At 41.4% G+C, this 22,970-nt stretch overlaps 1 protein-coding gene across 1 annotated transcript in view; it reads left to right on the top strand.

The window, feature by feature from the left end:
* The window catches only part of ECPAS (Ecm29 proteasome adaptor and scaffold), a 2,158,898-nt gene that overhangs the window by 1,187,755 nt on the left and 948,173 nt on the right, over nt 1-22,970 (top strand). The window contains exons 27-29 of the mRNA XM_044061033.1: nt 4,698-4,812; nt 5,082-5,150; nt 19,988-20,105. Coding sequence (XP_043916968.1) covers nt 4,698-4,812; nt 5,082-5,150; nt 19,988-20,105 — 302 coding nt within the window. The remainder of the gene's footprint in view (nt 1-4,697; nt 4,813-5,081; nt 5,151-19,987; nt 20,106-22,970) is intronic.

Here is a 22,970-nt window from a genome sequence, read left to right as displayed (position 1 = left end):
TTAGGAGCGTGCCAAGACTCCAGTTTTTAAAGGTACTGTAGAAGCAGTCCTCCTTCATTACACTAGTTTCTTATTCCCTCCTTTTGGTTCCATTCTGGACCTCAACAACATCTACAAGCATATCTGATGCATATGGCTTCAGAGTGTTACCTCGCAGGGGCTGTGACAAAGGGAGATATTGCCAGCACAGCTATCTGGAATTTTGTAAATAATTATATGTCATTTGTAAATATCAACATGATTTATATAAGATGCTTGTGTTACAAATGTATTGGAACTGTATGTCATGTGTATATCAAACTGCTGGTACCAAAGTGTGTGTGAAAAAGGTTTTTGCAAAGTGCTTGAAATGTATGCACAAGTGTACCCTACTCGAAAAGAACAGAAATGTACATGCACTGTTGTAGCTGTTTAGATGCATGTATTTTAACAGTGGAAACTCTGATACAGGAGGTTAACCTCAGTCTAGTAATTTTTGAAAAATAGCTGAAATGAAATTACTTTATAGGCTAGGCCGGAGACACAGAGTCTGTGCTGAGAGGATTTCTGTATTGTCTAGGAAGTGTTTTATTGTTTTATGACTTTCAGCATTTTCCAAACATCTGAGGAAAAGTCCTTGTCTGTATATTTTTACAGGTAGATGCTAAATGCTACTAGCTGCCATCAGTGGTTGTTTTGGGCCTGGGGACTAGAAGTCAGTTGACAAGAAATTGTCATTCTGCAAGCTAGCCCAGCTGTAATATTTGAGATATTAATTTGAAAGGTCTCTTACTGTGTTGGACCTGACACCAACAACTATAAGATCCATTCTCCACATCTGCCTTGCTCTTAAGTAAGTTAACTAGGGTATAGTAATTCTCTTAGATACATTCAGGAATCTAGCAAAGAATTGTTTAGATGTTTTCCCTTATTTACTTGAGAATGTTCTGCAATGTTGTTTTAAATATTTCCTGTGATTTCGAACTCTGTCACTGTAAATATATATTTAGTATTGTATTGTTCTGTTATTTTTTATTAAATATATTTAAATATTTTATTGTGGTTGATCTGTCTAGAGATATTTAAGTTCTGAGAGTACTTGCATATTTATTTGGTGACACTGTGGGCCACTCCTAGTAGCCTTGCTCTTGGTCAAACTACCATTTGTATTAATGGTAACATTACACAGTAAGATTGGGGACCCTTTGTTAGGGGCCTTTAAGTAGATGATAAGGAGTTGGCTGGTGGCAGTGATAACTACCTTATAGTCTGGGCAAAAGGGGGCATAGCTAGTAAACCTGTGCCAGCCTTTCCCAGGGGTGTGTGTCGGCTACTTGGACAGGGACACGAAGCACTGTTGGACAGAGAGGGTGCTGGAGGTCTTGACTTGGCCACTCAGCTGAGATCTCAGTGCTGTTGCTGTGCAGTGGGGAGTCTTATTGGGGATCTGGAGAAAGAGGGAGAAATTGGCTCCAGACTGACTGTGGTGTCTGTGTGCTGTTAAGGAAGTTGCCCTTGATGCAGAAAGCTGCATTTAGAAATACTGTGTACGTACCTGTCATCCTCCCAGTATATGTCCCCCACTGGTGCCAGTGGTGGGGATTGAGGCTCCTTGATTATTGGTCCAGTGGTGGGTTTTCACAGGGGCTTATGCTATTGGTCCTACAGGGCATCTGGATGGTGCAAAGGGACATAATGGGCACGTTTTGACAGTTCATCTTTTAGGGTCATATAGGAGATATCACTGCTTCACTCTGAGTTGGTATCTCTTCCATTACAGAGTGTGGCTTGCTGATTAGGCTTTCTTCAGCACCCAGAGTTTCTTGTGTGTTGTTGGTCGTGATACCAAAAGCAAAACATCTCTGGAAACTGGTCATTTTTTCACCTGGGGGACTGTGATCCTCCTCTATTCAGTGCAGTAGGATGGATGTGGAGAGAAGGTAACTATGGATTTCTACTGTCTTCTGTGATGTCACATGACAGTTTTCTGTATATACTCTTCCCAGTACCACATCTCATTGCCAAGTTCAGCGAAGAAAGAAATGTGAAGTCATTAATAATGATCCTAACTCCAAAATAATGCATTTTTCTTGGGAGTGCAGCTCCCTTATACTCTCATGGTAAGCAGACTCCCAGGATGCACATTTATATCTCTGACCATTGTCTGAGGGCTTGTGGCAAAGCGTATGTCCTGCTCTGCGTTCTCATGATGAGCATGCCCATACTTGTCTCCCGTTTTGTCAAGCTCCTGAGCTATTAATTATTCTCAGGTTGCCCAGACCATTATCAGAGTTTTATTCCTGTGGACCAACAGCTGGCTAGCTCAGCAGGTTTGAAGTTCATTTCTTTGAAAGCTGTTTTGCTGGTGGTTTTCACCACTGCAAATAGGATCTCGGTGCTGTGGGTCCTTATGGAGCCACACCTGTTTTTTCAGAAGGCTCTCTGGTGCCCCTTAAGATTAACTTTCATTTGTTGTAGAAAGTGGTTTCAGAATTTTTCCTGAAGCAGTCCTTTCATTCCATTGTTTTCTTTGCAGGGGCAGTAGCTAGGGGAGAGTGAAGCCTTGACTCTGTGGATATTCACCTTCAGTTCCATTGCTACCTTGAGTGACAGTGCATAAGTTTAGTATGTTTGGACAGCTGCATATCTCCAAAGATGACGTGGTTGCCAAGAAGACTCATTTCATGTGGACTGTCTTGCACATTATCTGTTCTGTCAGGCAGCAAATTGACTACTGGCCAATGATGGATTTATAGCTCACTTCACAAAATGTGCTGACCACTTCCAGCGCATACTTCTAAAATGTCTGCATTGCAGTAACTTAGTTTTCTCCGTTATCTTTACCAAGCTTTATTACCTCAGCTACAGCACTAGGAGTTTGGCCTCCTTTTATAAGAAATATTTTAGGATTCCTGTTTTTGAACTACACTGGTTTGCAGTTTTGGTGATGTTTCAGCCCTAGTAGTCACTGCTTGGGATTTGGTCTAATCATTGGAGCCATTATGGAGGGTCTTCAATGTTAAATGCAGCAGACCTAATTTTACTGCATCAGATGATATGTGAACACCATCCTTAATGGGTCAGATATACCCTTTCTCCACTCCCTATGGGTAGGGGTCACCTCCACCTCTGTCCAGCAGCTGCTGTTGGAGCTCAATGTTAAGTCGGGCAAGTGCATACTTGTTTATTGTTCAACAGTGTAGATAACAAGTCTTCACTTTTATTTCTCTTTTTGTATGAAGATACTTAATTGTGAATGTGAGGTGAAATGATGAGTTCATCTGTATATACAGCATGTTACATAACACCTTTCTTTGGAGCAGGTACAAGGATGTCTCTGAGCATGATGACTTCCAAATGTCTTGCAAAGAAAAGACGATCCATCTACTAGATTCAGCAGAGGGTCCCCCACTTCTGTTATTTCTCACATGTGATATTTAACTTTTCTGTTTTCCTGGGTGAACGCAGCCTTTGTAGTATAGCAAAATTTCAGAATGGATGAAAAAATCATACAGATTTATTCCAGATCTTTCATAAATTTAGAAGTGTGGAAAATAAATGTAAATAAGTATGATGTAATTCTGTCTGGATGCACAGCTGTGGGGCAGGATGCAGAAAATGCATTCCCCGGGATTCAATAACGCCTACACTGTTTTGAGTGAAAGACAGAACAGACATAAATCACACCTTTTTCTCCTAATTTTAGTTTTCCTGCTAATATTCTTGCAGCTTTAAATATTGACAGGGATTCATAAAGGTTACCACAAAGTGTAGACTACATGTGCACTTTGTGTAATCTTTTTGAGTGAATAGTAAGCACAAAAAAATGTAGTAAGAATGTTCTTGAATACATATCATGTGCACTTAGTGTAGGCTTTATTGAAGCTGGCCCATTATGTTTTTTTTTTTTTGGGGCAAAAAGCAGAATTAAGTTACAAATTATTTTTAACGGTAGTACTGACATTTGTCATTAGATGATAGCAGATGGTGTCTCTTCTTTGCCAATGTATTAATCATTAATTGAGGCCTTAAAGAAAACGGCATCCAGTCCTGGGAAGTATCTTTTGGAAACATAAGGTCCAGGCAGCTTATAAAAGAGCAACTAAACTGGGATCTGCCAGCATTAGAAGCCTCATGGAGTAAGCAGCATGGGCTGTACAGTGAAAATAACAAAACATTAGAGATGCAGTTAAGATTTCCCTAAAGTTCAAAGAGAAAATCTTTTTGGAGAAGAAGAATGGTCTTTGGGCCTGCATAATTTAGTGAGATGGGGGATGTCAAGGAAATGTAGTATAGATACGAAATTTCTTCATTGCCAAAAGTGAGGCAGATTGCAGAATGAACACTTTGTAAGTGCTGGGACAAAATTTGTGATAAAGTTTAGGAAGACCTTTTTCATAAAAAAGTATGTAAAGAAATTATATAGGTTATTTGGATTAAGTGCTCCTGACTGGCTTTCAGGTTCTTAACTTAAGTAATTAGTTTGCTACCATAGTGACAGACCAAGTTTTGCCAAAATTGTGAAGTACACCAAAGATCTTAGTATTACTTCCTTGGTCACCTTTTTGAAGGTATAAGAATGCTGCCAGATTCTGTGGGCATTTCTAAGAATTTGGTTGCCACAGGTTGTTTGCGAGTGTGCCTTTTTTGAAGTGACAGCTTTACCTGATAAATGATAGCATTTTGTTGTATATTAACATTTCTGTTTTTCATTCTAGAGCTCAGTCAAGATGTTGCTTCCAAGGGCCTTGGTCTTGTCTATGAACTAGGAAGTGAACAAGATCAGCATGAATTGGTATCCACTCTGGTGGACACACTTATGACTGGCAAAAGGTGTGGTATTATTGAAACATTTAATGATGCATGCTGACAGTTTTACAGACCTTATGTTTTGTGGTGCTGTAAAATGAAAATTCATAGACAGTTTGCTTCACAATTTTTGTTTCTGGATCTTAATGTGAAGATTTGGTGACTGCTAATTAGTTGTCACTGCTTAGACAGTGTCTTAAGGTACTGATCAGCAACTGTGTGAGAGTCGGCCATTGTATAAAACTGAAAGCCTATACTAGAAAACTTTTAACAGCACATCTTTTCTCTTGTAGAACAAAACATAGCGTTACAGAAGAGACGGAGGTGTTCCAGGGTGGAACTCTTGGCAAAACACCTGAGGGGTAAGTGCTAAGATATGCAATTAAAATAATTGCCTTTGAATTTTAGTGCATCTGGTATATGTAGACTACTTAGCTGCCTTCCTTCAGTTATATTCTGATACCCTATTTATCATATTCTGTAGGTATTCAAGTTCAATAGTCTGAATCCACAATTACCGAACACACTTTAATGAAAGCGCTTTCACCGAAAAAGCGCTTTTGTTAGTGTGTTAAAAGAAAAAAAAACATGCTACAAATCTACTTTTATGCAGGGGGGCAAGCCCCCCTCCACCCCCCACAACCCCCCTACTTTAATATTCTGACTCCGAGATCACACTACAGTGAGGAAAAGGGAATATTCCCTTATCCGCACCATAGTACGATCTCTGCAACAGGCTTACCTACACGAAAGTGCTTTCGGTGAAAAGCACTTTCGCGTAAGTATGCCTGGCCGTTAGTGATTCTGTGATGTCATTTGGGGATCAGTACAGATCCCATATATATATATATATATATATATATATATATATATATATATATATATATATATTTTTTTTTTTTTTTAATGTAGCAAGACTTCTAATTTAATTTTCATTTGGAAGGTATTGATTCAAGGTTTGCTGATAGGAAGTGTGAGTGTTTACGCTAAACTGAGCAGTGGTTGTCTACATGGCCATTGTAGTAGTCAGATACGACTTGTAAGAGTGTGAAAGAGTGAGGACTGACTAACATTGTTGACAGCGTGACGTTACATATACCCTGAGTTAGGTACTTCACTGTAACTCTCATTAAAGATGTCTTCCCATATCACTGTTGCAGTATTCATAACATGAGGGATCTCCTGCCACAGCTAGCCCAACTTCCAGCCAGCATACTAAAGCTTTTAGTACTTATAGGTGTTGTACTTGCACGCATGCTCCCCATGCAAGGCATAAGGCATAAAGGTTGCATACAGATGTACACACTCAGCACTTCTTTGCCACTAGTCCAGACACCCTTCTTTGGTGCTGGTCACCAAGCTGTGTTGCAGATAAGTGCCCCATTGAGGTATCTTCTTATCTTTCTTTTTTAATTTAGTGTTGTTGGGTTCATGTCATCCAGAAAGGGAAAATGTCATTGTGGGAGGCAGATCTCCATAAAGACCATAATGATCAGTGTCTTTTCTGTTTGGATGCTTCCCACGACCATATGTAGTGTTCTATCTTCCAGGATTTTGTCCCTATGACTGTATGTAGTCGTCTCCCTTCTTTATTTACCTTGAAAACCAGCATCTTAATCTATTGACTCAAGGTGCTATGGTAGAATCGTCTCATCCTGAGGGTCAACCTTCTGACAAGATAAAGGACAAAAAATTTAGGTCTGATACAAGCATCTCTCTGAAGAATAGTGGAAGCCCAGAGGATCATCCAATGCTTGCCTCAGATTTCTCTGCCACAGCCTCATCTGAGGCCACCATGGATCCAACTTCTCACACATTGTCAAAAGATTTACAAGCATCTGACATTGAAGGGGAACTTCAGCTGATTACATCCAAGAGACTGAGGAGGATTCCACAGATCTTGGTTAGGGAGGAAATCCCTACTATGCTTATTGAATGCCACCTGGGGTCTGATTCACAGAGGGTGTTTCATGCGGGCATCTCACAGAAAAAGAAACAGAAAACCAAGCATATTTTCCCTGCAGCTAAGGATCCCCATTGTGAATTGCAGGATTTTACTCAGGGGTTGTTTAATGTTTAAAGCCTCCTCAAGGGCTGTCAGTGCCTGCCCCTCCCTGGTTTTCCACTCCTCTTAAGAGACACAGGGAAATAGATTCTTCAGATGAGGATCTGGATTCTGGGGAAGAGTCCCTGGCTTACTCTTCTCAAATCCCTTCTCCTTGGACTATGGTTCAAAGGAAGAGAATTCCTTTGGTCCAAATTCCCGTTTAGAAGAACACTCCTTTGGGGATAATGTTGCCCACATGATGGAGTAGAGTCCCTGATATTCAGAAGAGGTATTATGAGCTCCTCCAGATGGAGTCTTCTAAGTCATCATCTGTTCCCCCTGTTCTGGCTGCCCTCCTGGATGCATTTTCAGCAGCTTCTGTGGCCTCCTGATTCTAAGTCCCCTGCACCCAAGAAACCTGATAGTTTATACTGTGCCTGATGAATGTAAATTTTTTTATAAAGGCCCTTCTGCTGACCCTTCTGTAGTGCCTATCTCTTCTGACAAATCCTCTAAGTTGCTGCCCTATACCAAGATATAAGGATAAGTAGGGCTATGGAGAGACTGAACAAAAAGGTTTATACTGCTGTCACTTTATCCTTTCGGGCCATTAACTACCAGACTCATATGACTTGGTATGTTTTTGTCTTGATGACATTAAGGCCAAACTGTTGGGTGTTCCTTTGGATAATAAAAATCTTTTTTGTGCTGCTGCTGATCTTAAGTCTCTCCAGGATAAGGGTAAAGCCTTGCAGGAATTGAAACATTTATTTGTTTGTCCTTTTCCTAAGTTTGAGGAATTACCACTCTAAATCTGCTTTTGTTCACAGTCAATCTCACCCTCCACCCAAGGGGAAAAAAGTTTTCTAGACGTGTACCTCCTGCTAAGTCTACCCAAACTACCTACTTTCCATAAACCTGCTTTTCAGGATACGCCAGGTTCCACTAGGGAGTTTTCTTCCCTTTCCTCCACCAGGTTCCCTTAGCCCTCCATGTTTCATTGTCTCTTCCATATTGATTAAAGATCACAACAGACTGCTAGGTTCTGTCCATTATCTGCCAGGGATATTTCATGGTTTGGAAATCCCTTCCTCCCTATTTGAGCATTCCTCAGTAACAACTTCCTCTTTTCCCAGAGGTGCTCCATTCTCCTTTGGTCCAGGGCACCATTCAAGCTGATCATATTTTCCTCGGTTGTAAGTTTCAGACCCATCCCCATGTTGGCATCTCTGTCTACCCCCAAGGCCCTCTCTCTTATTGCCTTTTTTAAGTCTCTTTTTCCTCTGGCTTCAGTCATGGCCAGGGAATTTGTCTGAGTTTTCAAGTTCATGGCTTCCAACATTCCCATGCTCCCTTTGGCTAGTCTCCACATGAGAAAGCTTCAAGTTAGTGTGCCTCCAACATTGCCATCCCAGTCCCTTTCCTTCCTTGTCTCATACTAGCTTCAGTGGTGGATTATGGCATTCACTGCTTTCCTTCTGCTGCCTCTGCTTAGCCTGTCCTGTCTTGCCTCTCCTGACTGAGGGGGGCCCTTCTCTCTCTCTTCTCCTTCTGGATGCACATGTTGTTTCTTGTCTCTAGGGACATTCTTTTTCTTCTGGGGTCTTTTGAGTTCTAAGTGTGTGCATTTGTACGTCACCTTTATGCCCTATGCCTTGCATGGAAGGATACATGTGAAGTATGGCACCTATAAGTATTAAAGGTTTTGGTATACTGCCCGGACGTTGGGCAATCCTTGGCAGGAGATCCCTTCTGTTATGAGTATGGCAACACTGATATAAAAGGACATCTACTGTCATATTAAGATTTTACACAACTGTACTTTCTATTGCCTTCTGAGTTTCACAGTGTGGTTGTGGAATTACATTGACAGAAGGCAAGAGATACCCTTTTGACCAGAATCACACAAGTTATTGTCTGCTTTGAGTCTGTTAGAGTGATCTTTGTGTATGTTGGACGGCATACCAGCTGATGGCTCCATAGCCTTCTATTCCCCTGTTTGACCAATGGTCACCAGAATGTATGCAAGTGGTATTTACCATTTACTTGCGGTTATTTTTTTAAATTTTTCTGTCCATGGCTGGTTGTACAGGTAAATGAAGAGCTGTGGCAGACGCCAACTCCATTGACACGTTTGGTTTCTGTGAGTTGTGCTGAAGTTGGTGTACCGACATATGGCTGTGTGGTACAGGTAGAGCTGAGTCAACTGCTGTCACTGTTTTTTAATCTTTTAAAATTTTTTGTGGTGTCCCTTTCTTTAGGAACAGTGTGTAGTAAACTTTCATTTTTTCTATTGTTTTTTTTTTTTTGCTTTTCTTTCAAGAAAATCAGTTGCAAACTTCTCTGTGTACTGGCAAGTTATTCATTGCTGAAGCCAAATGTATCTTGTCATGGAACAGCATTTGCTAATATTCTTTCAAAATAAGTACGAGACCAGTCTGTTGAAATCCTCACTTGTTTTCCTGGATTTTAGAAAGCAAGTAATGTGAAGTTGTTCAATCTCACCGTTCATTCTTCACTGATGGATTCGGAGCCAATCCTCGGCTCCGACGCGGCCATTTAGCAAAGCTCAAAGATTACCAATAGCTCGAGACCAAGCCCCTTATCCCATGATGCATTGCTGGAATTACTTCAGTTCTAGTTTGCCGCGGCACTGATCTCTTGGTTTCCAGCATTGCTCGAGACTTTTTGTGGGATTTTCTACATATTTGCAAGTTTTTCTTCATATTTCTCTTGTATATGTTTATTTATCTATTGCTTAGATAGAGTTAGACTGTTAAAAGTGTTCTCCTTTCCCTTTTATAACTTTCTACGTTTTGCGTGACTTGTTGCTTCTTGGCCTCGGCCTCAGTAGTTTAGAATAGTTTAGAACAGTTAGGAGAATATATTTATTCTCTATTGTATTATATTTAGAGTGGCCCTTTGGGCGTTTTGTTGTCAAAGTTCGATCAGCTTCTCTTGTTGTCACCAAAACCAAACCAAACACGTAAGTGTAGAAGCCAAGGAGAAAAAGGATACTATAACCACTTCAAAATTAGTATGAACGCTTTATTAAAGCTTGCATTTTCGTCTAATACAAGACTTCCTCAGATAAAACAATCGCTGCCATCTTATCTTCATGCATAGTATTTAAAATATTTTAAAATTGGCTAAACCAATCGTATCGCTGCTACATTTTGCTAATTAGCAAAACCATTTCAGTTTAAAGTGAAAGAAATGATGAATATGTATATCTATAAGATCATTTATCCTGTTAAAAAATATATTTTTCCTTAAAACATTTTAAAAAACATTTATAAGAACCAGAATGTTTATCCTGTTGTTTACAATATATTTGTAAATATTAGTTCCTCACATTATTGAATGCATTTGTTGTATTTGAATCTGAAGTTTCATTGAGCATATGTATATTCATTCATGGAGTCATGCCACCATCTAGTGGTGAATTGTGTTATTTTATTTACTACTTTACCTTAGCTGCTTTCAGCTTTAGTAATGGTAGTATGGAAATGTTTTCATTCAGACCAGGTGGTTTGTTGGCTTCTAAGGCCACTTGCCACCACAGTTCCTTATACCCAATGTTCTCCTCCCATGGGCCCCCTCTTATATCAATTTTGACTTGATCCAACACAAAGAAAGCATAATCGAAATCCTTACATGTAATTGAGTGTCTAAATAATGCATTAGTGTCCTTCCCTTTCCTAATATCATATGTATGTTCATAGATCCTCTTTTTCAAGGATCTTTCTGTTTTCCCTACATAAAAGGAAGGACACTTTTTGCAGATTACTAAATACACTACTCCCCTCGATTCACAGTTAAAGTACCCCTTACTATACAGCCATAATTTTCTACTGTCCAAGTGTATTTTTTCACAATTTATAACCATCTCACATTGGTTACATGTTCCACAGCTGAATGTCCCCACCTTGCTTGTCATTGCTCTATCTCCTATTCGTATATTTGTGTTGTTCCCTGTTTCCAATATGTTTTTTATATTTAGGGAATTCTTATATACTACTTTTGGGTTAGATTCTGCTAGGCCCTTCAAGTCAGTAAAACCCTTAAATCTCTCCCATTCTTTATTAAATAATGTTCTTACTTTTTTATTCAAGTCATTGTATTCTAATACTAATGAATGTTCGTAATTCACTTCTCGCATTTCTGTATTTTCATTTTGCTCTTTTGGCATTTCTTTTATTCCTATTATGGGTTTAAACCTTCCCTTCCTTGCATTAGTTACTTCCGTCCTATATTTATTAATAAAGGCCTTGGGGTACCCCCTATCTGTGAACATCCCCTCTAACTTATCACATTCTTTAATATATTCTTCTTCCAATGTTGTCATTCTTGACCCTCTAATAAACTGGCCCTTAACCAGATTTCTTTTGCAATGAATTGGGTGTTCACTATCAAAATGGAGAAATGAGTTTACATAAGTATTCTTTCTGTATATTCTAGTCTCAATGGAATTAGTTGTTTTTAATATTTCCACATCCAAATAAGCAATACTGACATAGGAAAAATTATATGTAAATTTAAGGAAGTTGGTTGTGTTGCCTAAATAATTGAAAAATTCTTTTACTTTTTCAGGGCTTCTCGTCCAGAATATTATGATGTCATCCAGGAATCTTCTGTATAATTTGCAATATTTTGCGTAGTTTGAGGGGAAAACATACTTGTCCTCCCAATTGGCTAGGACCAAATTTGCAAAAGTAGGTGCACAGGCTGCCCCCATCGCTACACCTTTAATTTGTTGGAAAAACTCCCCCTTGTGGACTAGGAAATTGTTCTTTAGTATTGTGTCCATCAAGCCTGTGCACGCTACTTTTTCTTCAAATTTCAATTTCTTGTCCCAAAATATTTCCTCTTCAAACATACGTATCCCTTCTTCATATGGTATTGAACCAAATAGATCTACTACGTCTATTGTTACGAACAAGATATCCTTGTCAAATAACTTGGGTTCGAGTGCTCTTAACAAATCCCAAGAGTCACGTAGTATTGCACTTTTGTTTTTCCAAATATGTTTGGTTTTGACATCTACAAACTTTGCCGAGGTTGTGGTTTTGGATCCCTCTGCTGCCACTATTGGCCTAAAAGGTGGATCATCACTTTGCTTGTGTATTTTCGGTATTCCGAAAATTACCGGTATTCTTGGTTTTTCAGTTTTTAAATAAGAAATCATTTTTTGGTCCAAAACTTTTTCCGTTTCCATATCTATTAGCATCATGTCAATCTTCCTGTATGCTAAATTTATCTCATTACGAGAAACAACCTTGTATTTAGTTTCGTCCCTAAGGATGTTGTTCATTTTGCCCTCATATTGAATAGACTCCATTATGACAATTCCTCCGCCCTTGTCGGGTTTCATGACTCTGATCCCCTTGTTATTTTTCAAGTCCTGCAGACTTTTTCTTTCACTCTTCCCCAGGTTATTGACATATTTCGCCCTCTTGTCTAATTTTGTAATACCCTCTTCCATAACTTTCTCAAAGTTCTTAAGTTGTGCATGTATGGGGGGATTAAAAACAGACTTGTTTTTTAATATTCGTTGTTCCTCTGTTGCGTGTATTGTTCTTCTGTCTATACCATATTTGTCATTACTGAACAATAATTCTAAGTTCATTTTCCTTAGAAATAATTTTAAATCCAGTATTGTTTGTACTCTCTCCCCTCTCTTTGATGGTATAAATTTAAACCCCTTCTCCATTAATGAAAAATGGTCTTTGGTTAATTGTAGGTTGCTAAAATTGTAAATAGTGAATGCATTTAAAGTATACTTATTACCTACCTGCTCTATCTCTTCTTTGCCTCTGTTACTTTGGGAAGGGGTTTCTATCTCCTGTAATACCCCTTTCCCCTTAACCCCCTCCTCTTTGAAAATCCCTATGGTTAGTTTCTTTTGAACCCTGTTCATACTGTGCTGTTTCTAGGGGGGGGGAATCTGTATCATAATCAAAATTGAATGTATCAGGGTTATAAGTCTCTCTTTGATATTCCCTGTTGACTATATTATTTCTACCTACCCATTTATTTCTGTTGTTTTTCTGGTATGGGGGGGCTGAGTTGTTAATTGGGTTTGGATAACTGGTATTGTTCTCATACTCCAGAATGTCCCTTCTTAATTTTGCTGTCTTCCTTGTCACTAAATCTGTACATTTTTGTTCTATCTCCCTTTTTAAACCAAAGTATTTCTGTTTTTCTTCCTTAATTTCAAACAGGAGATCTCCCTTAATTTGTGAATCCAATTCACTAATTTGTTCGTTAATCACCTCCAGATTCCTTTCGTTCTCATCAATAATACATACAACAATTTCCATTCCACAATTGTTAAAAGTCTTCACCAAATCCTTATGAAATATAGACCCAATCTGCACATTATTGGGATATTTCCATGTGCGTAATCCCTTAGGAACTATGCAGCGATGTAAACATTCTTTCAAATAGCCATTTTCAATTGTAATAGCTTTGTACTTATACAATAGTTTAGAAAACCTGTCCATTTTTTTACAAAAAGATTCTATATTTACTGTCCGTTTACTATAATTATCATTTTTGTCATTGTTATCAACAAATTTAAAATCATATGGCTCTTTAAGCCATTTGTTCATCTCCGTTGTGTTGGAGATAAAAAAAGTACCTTGTTGTGACCGCTCCTGCGGTTCACTGATATAGTTAACACTACCATCAAGGTCGTCATTGTCAGCATCCTGGAAAATAATGGGCGTTGCTGCGGGGTTGAAAGTAGCACCCTTCGGTTCAGTTCCATTGACATTTGTTGCTTCCCCGTCAAGGCAAGGTCTTTTCCTCTTTGTTTGCAGTTGACGAGATTCCCTTTCGTCTATGCCTCTCCCCACTTCCGGACGCTGTGTGCGCACAACCATTGCCTCACAAAGAGGCGTCAGTAAATCAACCAAAGCTGTAAGCTGTCCAATAAGTCTTCTTGTCTGGCTGCTCTCTTCGTTGCCAGGCTGTGTATCCTTATCCTTCTCCGTACCACTCATATTAACCACGAAACAGTAAAAACACGATCAGCTTCTGAGGAAGTCTTGTATTAGACGAAAACGCAAGCTTTAATAAAGCGTTCATACTAATTTTGAAGTGGTTATAGTATCCTTTTTCTCCTTGGCTTCTACACTTACGTGTTTGGTTTGGTTTTGTTGTCAAAGTTGTTGATAGTCGTATAGTGGTTATTTTTCTAATTAGATATTATGTTTGAAGATAAGGAGAAACATCTGAAGTCTGGTTTCAAAAAATTTCCAGACTGCGGACAAAAAATGTCGGTGACAGATACACATGTTTAGTGCGTTTATTGTTTGGGTGAAGTGCACCTTCAGGAGTCCTGCAGTATCTGCCACTCCTTTCCTACTATGGTGCTGCCTGAGAGGAAGAGGAAAGTCATAGATTTGAGGTATCCTTAAGCACCTCTTTGTAGAAGCTTTGTCTGACCAGGATGGGGCCAGCAAATCATCAAAATCCTCAAAATCTTCCTCAGAGTCCAAATCAAAAAAAAATCAAAAAAAGTGGAGTATTCTGTGACTTCGGCTGCACAGCCTTCGGAGCAGACAGTCTGTTCTTTTCAGAGCTGGGACTCTGGCTTGGTACCGATCTCCGAGACTCCCTCTTCACCACTTCTCCAGTCGGCACCATCAGTGCTTTCTTCCAGGTCATTGGTTAGCCTTGATGATTCAGACATGGATCAACTGGTACAGAAGCCAGCCCTGGCCAAATTGTTGTCGGCTCTGACCTGGGCATTGGAACTGAAGACCACAGTTCCTGATTTGACTACTCCTCCTCCGAGCCATACCGGTCCTTCGGAGCCGGAGGAGGCCGACTTGATGATTGTAGAACCCTTGGAGCCGACAGTTGTTCCAGTATCATCTGCTCCATCTGCTCGGACGTCCTCGGTGCCGACCCGGGGACTCTAGGAGCCGACGCTCCCCTGTCGGATCAGGGGAGGATAGTCACACTGACTTGTCGGTGCAGACTCTTCCTCTCGGGGCTTTGGCTCAGGTGAGCTCTGCTCCTACCTCGGGCTTGGAGCCCACAGTATTGGTGCGGCAGGGGATCGCAGTCCCTTCGGGTCAGTTGACACTTTCTCATTGGAGCCATGATGCTTTCGAAGCCATGAGGTGAGTGTTGTCTCCAAAGACTTCCTCATCATCAGGTTTGGCTTCTTCTTCCCTTAAAGTGCTTGTGTCCACTTCTGCTACCATCAGTCATCCCAAGGGTAGAGACCCAGAGCCACAGGTAGCCCCACTGGGCGCTCTCTGCTCTTCTGAGACTTCCCCAGAAGTCCCCACTGAGGAAGTGCCCAGAAAGAGACTGTGCAAGAGGAGGCACTTGGACTCCCCACAGGAGTCTGTGACACCGACTTAGAGGAGTCAGAAGGGTCCCCTCGCTCCCCCTCTGAGGACATCTCCTTTGCAGAGATACTTGAGATCCTTAGGCAGAGGGGTGATTGGCAGTCCAAAAGCCCTACTGAGGATGAGTCAATTCTTCTGAAGGCTTTTGGGTCTCAACTTTCCACCTCCTGGGTGTCTCCACCCTATGATGAGCTTATGCAATTGGTCTTGCGTAGGGCATGGGAGTTGCCGGAGTCCATGGAGCCTGTCCCTCGGAGGCCCAATAAATTAATTTCTGCCCCCGTGGATAAATCCTTTCTGTCCAAAGGAGTTCCCTGTTGATGCCATGGTGGTGGTGGCGGCGGCCACAAAGAAGGAATTGTTGGAAACTTCTGCGTCTATCGGACCTCCTAACAGAGAGTCCAGCATCATGGATAGATATGGGAAACACATGTTCAGTTCAGCGACTTTCACTCTGCGATCACTGAACTATCTGACCCATTTCACCAGACTGCAAAGAGATCTCCTTAAGGAGCTGGGAGATTCTCTTCAGGGTACTGTAGCTGCAAGCGTCTCTGACAAAGTTTCGGCCCAGCTTGCTACCCTTAATTCCATTGTGAACTCGTCCATGCGCCTCATATATGTAGCTGATGGTTCGAGTAGGGCTGCAGGTACAGGGATTGCTCTTCGCAGGCATGCCTGGATGCGCCTCTGTTCCTTTGTGGAGCCTTTCAAGTCTTCATTTGTAAACACCCTGTTAGATGGCTCATCCTTGTTTGGGCCAAAGGTAAAGGAAACATTGACCTGGTGTGAACAAGAGGGAAAGACTGTCTGCCTTCGGAGTCTGTTTTTCCACCCCTACTCGGCCTTTTCCCAAAGGCCAAAGGGGAGGAAAGATGTGGTTTCGGAAAGCCCAAGGAGCCTTTCAGGACACACATGGAGAATCTCCCTCCAGGGGCATAGGAGGGGGTAATAATGGAAGACACCGCCCTCGCGGCAGAGGGTGTCCACAAAACCAGGGTGACAGAGATCATTTCTCAGGCCCACCCTACCAGCGCTCCTGAGAGGAGGCCCAACTGTCCTACTCTGGAGGCGGTCGGGGGACGATTAACTTTGTACCCAGAAGCCTGGCTAGCTATCACAAACAACAGATGGGTACAAAGCATCATTTCCAGAGAATATTTCATACTGTTCTCCGCTCCACCCATACCCGTCAAGAGAATCCCGGACGTTCCATCCAGTTACAGGGAACAAGCAACCATTGAGGTCCACAAGTTGCTAGAAAAGAGTCATCCAACCAGTCCCAGCAGACCAAACAGGATTTGGAACTTACTCAAGATTCTTTTTGGTTCCAAAGAAAACAGGGGACTGGAGACCCATTTTGGATCTCAGCAGACTCAACCAATTCGTAAAAAAAGTGAAGTTTCGGATGGTCACACTTCAATCTATGCTCCCCTTTTTAGGGAAGAACAATTGGATGTACTCGATCTATCTCAAAGATGCGTACTACTACATAAAAATGGCCAGGCCATCCAGAGATCATCTGCGTTTCCGGCTGGGAGCAAGTCACTACCAGTTTCGAGCCCTGCCCTTTGGTCTCACTACAGCCCCCAGAGTGTTTACCAAATGTATGGCAGTGGTCACGGCTCACCTGAGGCATCTAGGATTCCAGGTGTTTCCGTACCTAGACGACTGGCTCCTTACCTCCACCACCAGGCATCAACTGATTCAGGCAACAGAATCCACTCTGACACCCTGCAACCACTTAGGCATTACGGTCAACTTTGAAAAGTCTGCCTTGTCGTCATCACAGCATATTGTCTTTATAGGGGCAGAGTTATACACTTCAACCACCACTCTACATCGAAAGGGTATCAATTCTTCGCCAGCACATCACTTCACTGGTGTCAAAGAACAGAGCTCTAGCCGCAGAGGTCTTGAAAATACTATGTTTGAAGGCAGCAGCAATTTTAGCCATTCCATTGGCGAGGATGCATATGCAGATTCTTCAATGGCTCCTGTTCACTCAATGGTCTTACCAGGAGTTGCCAATGAACCATATGATTCTGATTACAAACTCTTGCAAGAGGGATCTTCAGTGGTGGTTGACGTCTCTACATGTCACAATAGGATGCCCCTTTGTACTTCCCCCTCCAGTAGCCACTGTGACCATGGACGCTTCCCTGATGGGGGGGGGGGGCATTTTCAGGGAAAGCCTGCCCAAGGCACATGGACGGATCAAGAGCCACATTTGCATATCAGTGTCCTAGAGATGAGAGTGGTATTTCTGGTGTTGCAGTGCTTTCAGGACTCTTTCCCTCTAGGGACAATTGCCATACAGACAGACAACATGTCAGTGGTCTGGTATTTGAACAAACAGGGCGGGACCAAGTCTTACCCCCTTTGCCGAGAAGCCCTCAGAGTTTGGCAATGGGCTGTGTCATCCAAGCGCTTTCTGTTGGCAACGCACATTTTGGGGAGATTCAACATGGTAGCAGACAAGCTGAGCATGGCAATTTTGTTGCCACACGAGTGGTCCCTCAAACAGGAGATTACGGACAGGATTGTCAGCAAATGGGGCCAGCCTTGCTGTGATTTTTTTGCCAGCCGCATCAACACCAAATGCAGATGCTACTTTGCTCTGATACCCCCTCTGGTAGAACCCCCGAGGGATGCACTCATACACGATTGGCCCCCGGGTCTCCTCTATGCATTTCCCCCAATTCCGCTGATACCCAGATTTTTACAGAAAGCAAAGTCGCTGGGAAGGACTGTCATTCTTATAGCCCCTCATTGGCCTCAGCAGATTTGGTTTCCATTTCTTTACCATCATCTTTTGGAGGCTCCTTGGATCCTGGACCCCATTCCAGACCTTCTGACACACCCGTCAGGGGACCTCCATCCTTCCTTGCAGTCACTGAAGCTAACTGCTTGGCTGCTCCAGTTCCCCGTATAGCCAGGCTTCATAATCTTTCAGATGACACAAGTCAAATTTTGTTGGCTTCCCACAAACCTTCCACCAGAAAATTGTATCGGAGTAAGTGGAAAAGATTTTCCATTTGGGCTTCTAACAAAAACCTTGATCTTTATCAAGCTCCCTTGTCATCCATACTAGAATTTTTTTCCGAAATTTTTCACGAAGGAGTGGCAGCTGCTACCGTTAGGGTCCAGTTAGCAGCTATATCTAATTTCCATCTAGGTATTGATGGACTGAATATTATGTAACACGAGTTATCCAAGGCCTTCCTCAAAGGTACCTTTCACATGAGACCTCCAGTGAAGACTCCTTATTCTCCCTGGAGCTTGAATTTCATGCTTTCCCATATTATTCTTTCTCCCTTCGAACCAGCATCATCTTGTGAGGTCATGTTTCTGTCATGGAAAATTATTTTTCTAGTGGCCATTACTTCTGCCTGCAGAGTGTCACAGCTTCAGGCATTATCTGTCAAGCCCCCCCCCCCCCCCAATATGATTTTTCATCCTTTTTCTTTTGCTTTTCTTTCAAGCAAATCAGTTGCAAACTACTCGGTGTACTGGCAAGTTATTCATTGCTGAAGCCAAATGTATCTGTCATGGAACAGCATTTGCTAATATTCTTTCAAAATAAGTATGAGACCAGTCTGTTGAAATCCTCACTTGTTTTCCTAGGTTTTAGAAAGCAAGTATTCATTTTTTATATTCCCTCATGCACCATAATGGGAGGGTTTGGCATAATGGGGGGGGGGGGTTGACACAATGGTTAAAGTTTCACCTTAAAACCTCAAGCGCAAGTTGCAAGGTTTGATCTGATCTAGGTTCTCTCCACCAGCAACAGAAAACTGTTAATCTTTATCTTTTTTTTTTTCCACCTAGCTCATTTGGGTAGACTTTTTGAGCCAGAACATTTTTTAACTTTTAAAGCTGATCTAAGTCTGTCAAATAACAAGTGATCAAAACAGCATCTAGCCAGCATTGTCTCACCATGCAAATGACTCTACCCTTAGTAACCTGTCCCTGTTATAAGCAATTCTGGAGTGATTGTACCTCGGGAATAAGGAGAAGCTCCCTTAGCATGGAATCACCATCACCAAACTGGTTGAAAATACTGAGTAGCACTGCTGTTCCTTTTTTCAGTAGAAATGAAGAGGTTTTATTTGCACATCGTATGTTAGGATAATGGCCACATATCTAATTCTGTATTGTGTCTGTCTTGGATATTGTTTTCACCCCCTGCATTAGGATAATGGCCACCAGTCTAAGTTTATTGTGCCTCTGTTTGCTGTCTCTGTCATAGCTATCTGGGGTACAAAACCACAGGTCATGACTGCATGCATTTAAGAAACATTATTGTCTTGATGCACAGACTGGAAGCGACCTTCCTCAGTTCCTTTGACAGGATCATAATATGTGGGTTTCCTTCTTTGTGTCTGTATTCTTGCAAGAGTAAAAATGATTTGATTAAAACTTGTATCTAGAAAAGTGGTGAAAATTACACTTTTTTGTGTAACTTAGAATGAAGGAGATTTACCTTTATTCTGTTTTCTTGAAATGCTGTAGACCCATAGATTCCATTGCACTACTCAGGTTTGAGGTCATGTTAAATTAGACTGGATGAGTCAGTGTTTTACTGTTTCACATATGCTCAACAGCTAACTTCTTTAACCCAGTAAAAGTTTGCTCATGGTCTAGTCTTACAGTATGCCAATAGATATGTATTATGAATGAATGTTAAGATCAGATTATGGTAAAAAACTTAGCTTAGATTTTCTTGTGCAATGCCACGAAATAAGTGCAATGTAATAAACCTCCCTTTTTTTTCTTTTAGACAGGGGCTGTCTACCTATAAGGAGCTGTGTTCTCTGGCCAGTGATCTTAATCAGCCTGAATTAGTTTACAAATTCATGAATCTGGCTAATCATCATGCCATGTGGAACTCTCGAAAGGTATTTTTTTATATGCATGCAAGAATTTTCTTTTTTACTCAGTCTTTCCTTCTCACACTCCAACACAGACGTGTGCACTCTCGTGCACACACATACATATGCTTTCTTTCCCTTTCACAATAAGGTATATACCGAGCAATTGAGTTGTCATTCACAATTGAGTTGTTTGGGCCTGCATTAAAGCAAGCATGATACCTCTGTCTAAAAGTCTATGTATAGGGCAGAGTTTCTCTACCTTTGAAGTTGTTGTAAAGCTAATGGTCCCATAGAAATTCTTTTTAACAGATGACAAAGCGCAAACCAATGTGAGCCACTGGGGAAAAAAAGATGTGCACTTTATATTTTCTCAAATTAGAATTTCATAGCATACCCATCTTAAATGAATGGCTACATCTGCCTTTACGGGTATACATTAAATCATTAATTTCATTCCCTGGTAGTCTGTTTAATCCAGGTCAGGGTTACTGGATTCTAATATGTTATTCATTTGGTGGAAAGCAAAGAAAACTGTTCAGTTAAGATTGCAGCCTATCTCAAGAAACACGCCATGTTCATATACATACACAACCATATGTGTGTGTATATATATATATATATATATATATATATCTAGGTATATGTATGTACAGTTTGGAGAACTGCCTTGGGATATGAGAGGAAACTAGTTGTGTCTTTCGGCTTTTCCCAGTTACGGGTCACCACAGCGGAACTCCGGTCTGCTAATGATAATGTGTGTTGCAAAAAAAAAAAATGCAGAGGAAAGACGTAATTATCAAAAATTTTACACAATGTCCAGATTTTAGGTTTATATTTTTGGTCTGTTCCTTGGGTCTATGTTACAACGTATAACTTGTATAAGTTCGAACGTTGTAATATTGAACCCAAAAGTCCGAAATCTGAAAATAGTGAAGCTACGGCATTTTTTTCCAGGGAAAAAAATTGGTGGGCCGATGTTCCTCGTGTTTCACTGTTGCAGTCATTACATTTGGGTTATCTGATTGCAGGTAGCCCTCAGTCGGCCTGATTAACAAAGTCTTGGGTCCTGCGTCGGTTGCTGTCCCTTCTTCCATGACAACAGGTCGTCAGGGGTATAAAACATGCAGCCGACGCCATTACATCAGTCTTTCTTGCTGTGCGGTGCCCGAAGCAGAAGCAGTTCGCAAGTGCCGGTCGGCTGACTCCTGAAATTTTCATTTTCGTGTTTCAGAACCGAAGTCTTCAACTAAAGCTAAGTACCCCATTGGGGAAACTTTTTCTTTCTCCTTACCGATGTCGGTAAAAGTTAATAATTGCATTACTTGTGGAAAGCAAGTACCTCAAAGATTTTCATTCATACTGTATTCCTTGCCTAGGCCCAGACCATGATGTTCCTTGCTGTCAGTATTGTGCTTTATTTAATCAGCGCACTATCCATCGTCGGTATATTTTCGCCTCTAAATATTTTGGTTCTCGGTTTAATTATCCAGAAATGTCATCAGTTAGGCGTCCGTCTACCGGGATTCTGAAAAAAAAACGCAAAGATAAAGACAGACACAGGCCACCGAGGTCCAGAACTGCCGACAACGCTTCTCCTAAGCTAGTCGCCAGTTCGCCGGTACTCAGTGAGGCGCTTTCACAGCCCCTGGTACCCGCTACTTCTGATTCTCAGGCCTCTACTGAGACCCATTCGGAGTCCGGTATGCTGTGAGATGCTTCAACTATGGAACCCGCTGATGTCTCTACCTTGGATGGGTCCAGGGCCGCTGTGCAGGCACCGGTTTCTGAGGGAGTATTCAGGCCTATGGACTTGCATATTAAACCGACGCCTCCTTCTTCACTTAGGCCTAAACTTGGAACCATACCTAAAAAACCGACGCCCAGGCCATATGCTCAGGCCTCTATGCCTAAAAAACAAATGATAAGAATGGCTGAAGATCTAATAACTCTAATCAGGGGTAGCCAACACCCCCCCCCCGCCTTCTAAGAGGCCTAGGACTGAAGTTGTTTTTGAATCTTCTGACCAGGATTCCTTTTTTTCTGAGTCTTCTGATGATCTGGATTTGCCCTTAACTACTTATGAGGAGTCTGATGCAGAGGACTCTATTCCCTCTGCTTCCTCTCCAGAGAATTTTTCTTTTAGTGAAACCTTACATACTCTAAGGGAGTATTTCCACTGGGAAAGCCAGGATTTTTCTGATTCAAAAAAGAGGCTCAGGGATTTCTTACTCCTGCCTCAGCATAGGCCTTTAGCTATTCCTCCTGTATTGGACATTGTTGATGATGCTTTTTTGGAATCTAGTTTGGCCCCTGATTCCTTGCCTCCTGCTCCCAGAAAACCTGACAGATACTACAGGGTCCCTGAGTCGCACAAGTTCCTTTTTAAAAATCATATTGCGGATCCAGAGACTATTTCTCAGGGGCCCAAGGGCATTAAGGCTTCTACTGCTAAAAATCCTACCTTTTCTGACAGAGACTCCAGGGTGCTGGATAGATGGGTTAAGAAGGTTTACACTTCTGCAACCTTGGCCGTTAGGGCTCTAAACTGCCAGTTTCTTATGTTAAAGTATCAGCAACATGTTATTGGATTGCGATTCCTGATTGTGTGGAAAATAAAGAATTACAGGATTTAATGCATTCTGCTGAACAGGTTGGAAAACATACTTTGCAATGTGGTTTTGATTCATTAGAGGCCTCTTGCAGGGCTGCTGTTACTGGGTCTGTGCTCAGAAGGCATGCTTGGCTCAAGGAGCAATCTTTACCTGATCATGTTAAAGCTAAATTGTTGGATGCTGCCTTAAATCAGGACTGCCTGTTTGGCAACAAGACTGAGGAAGTTCTTAAAAAGATGGAAGATAAAGCTAAATCTATGCAAACTGTTAAAGACGT

This window comes from Protopterus annectens, chromosome 2.part0 (assembly GCF_019279795.1).
Source record: "Protopterus annectens isolate FY-2018-M chromosome 2.part0, PAN1.0, whole genome shotgun sequence".
Taxonomy (NCBI): Eukaryota; Metazoa; Chordata; order Ceratodontiformes; family Protopteridae; genus Protopterus; species Protopterus annectens.
Note: the sequence above shows the minus strand (reverse complement) of the source record. Positions and strands in the feature narration are given on the sequence as shown.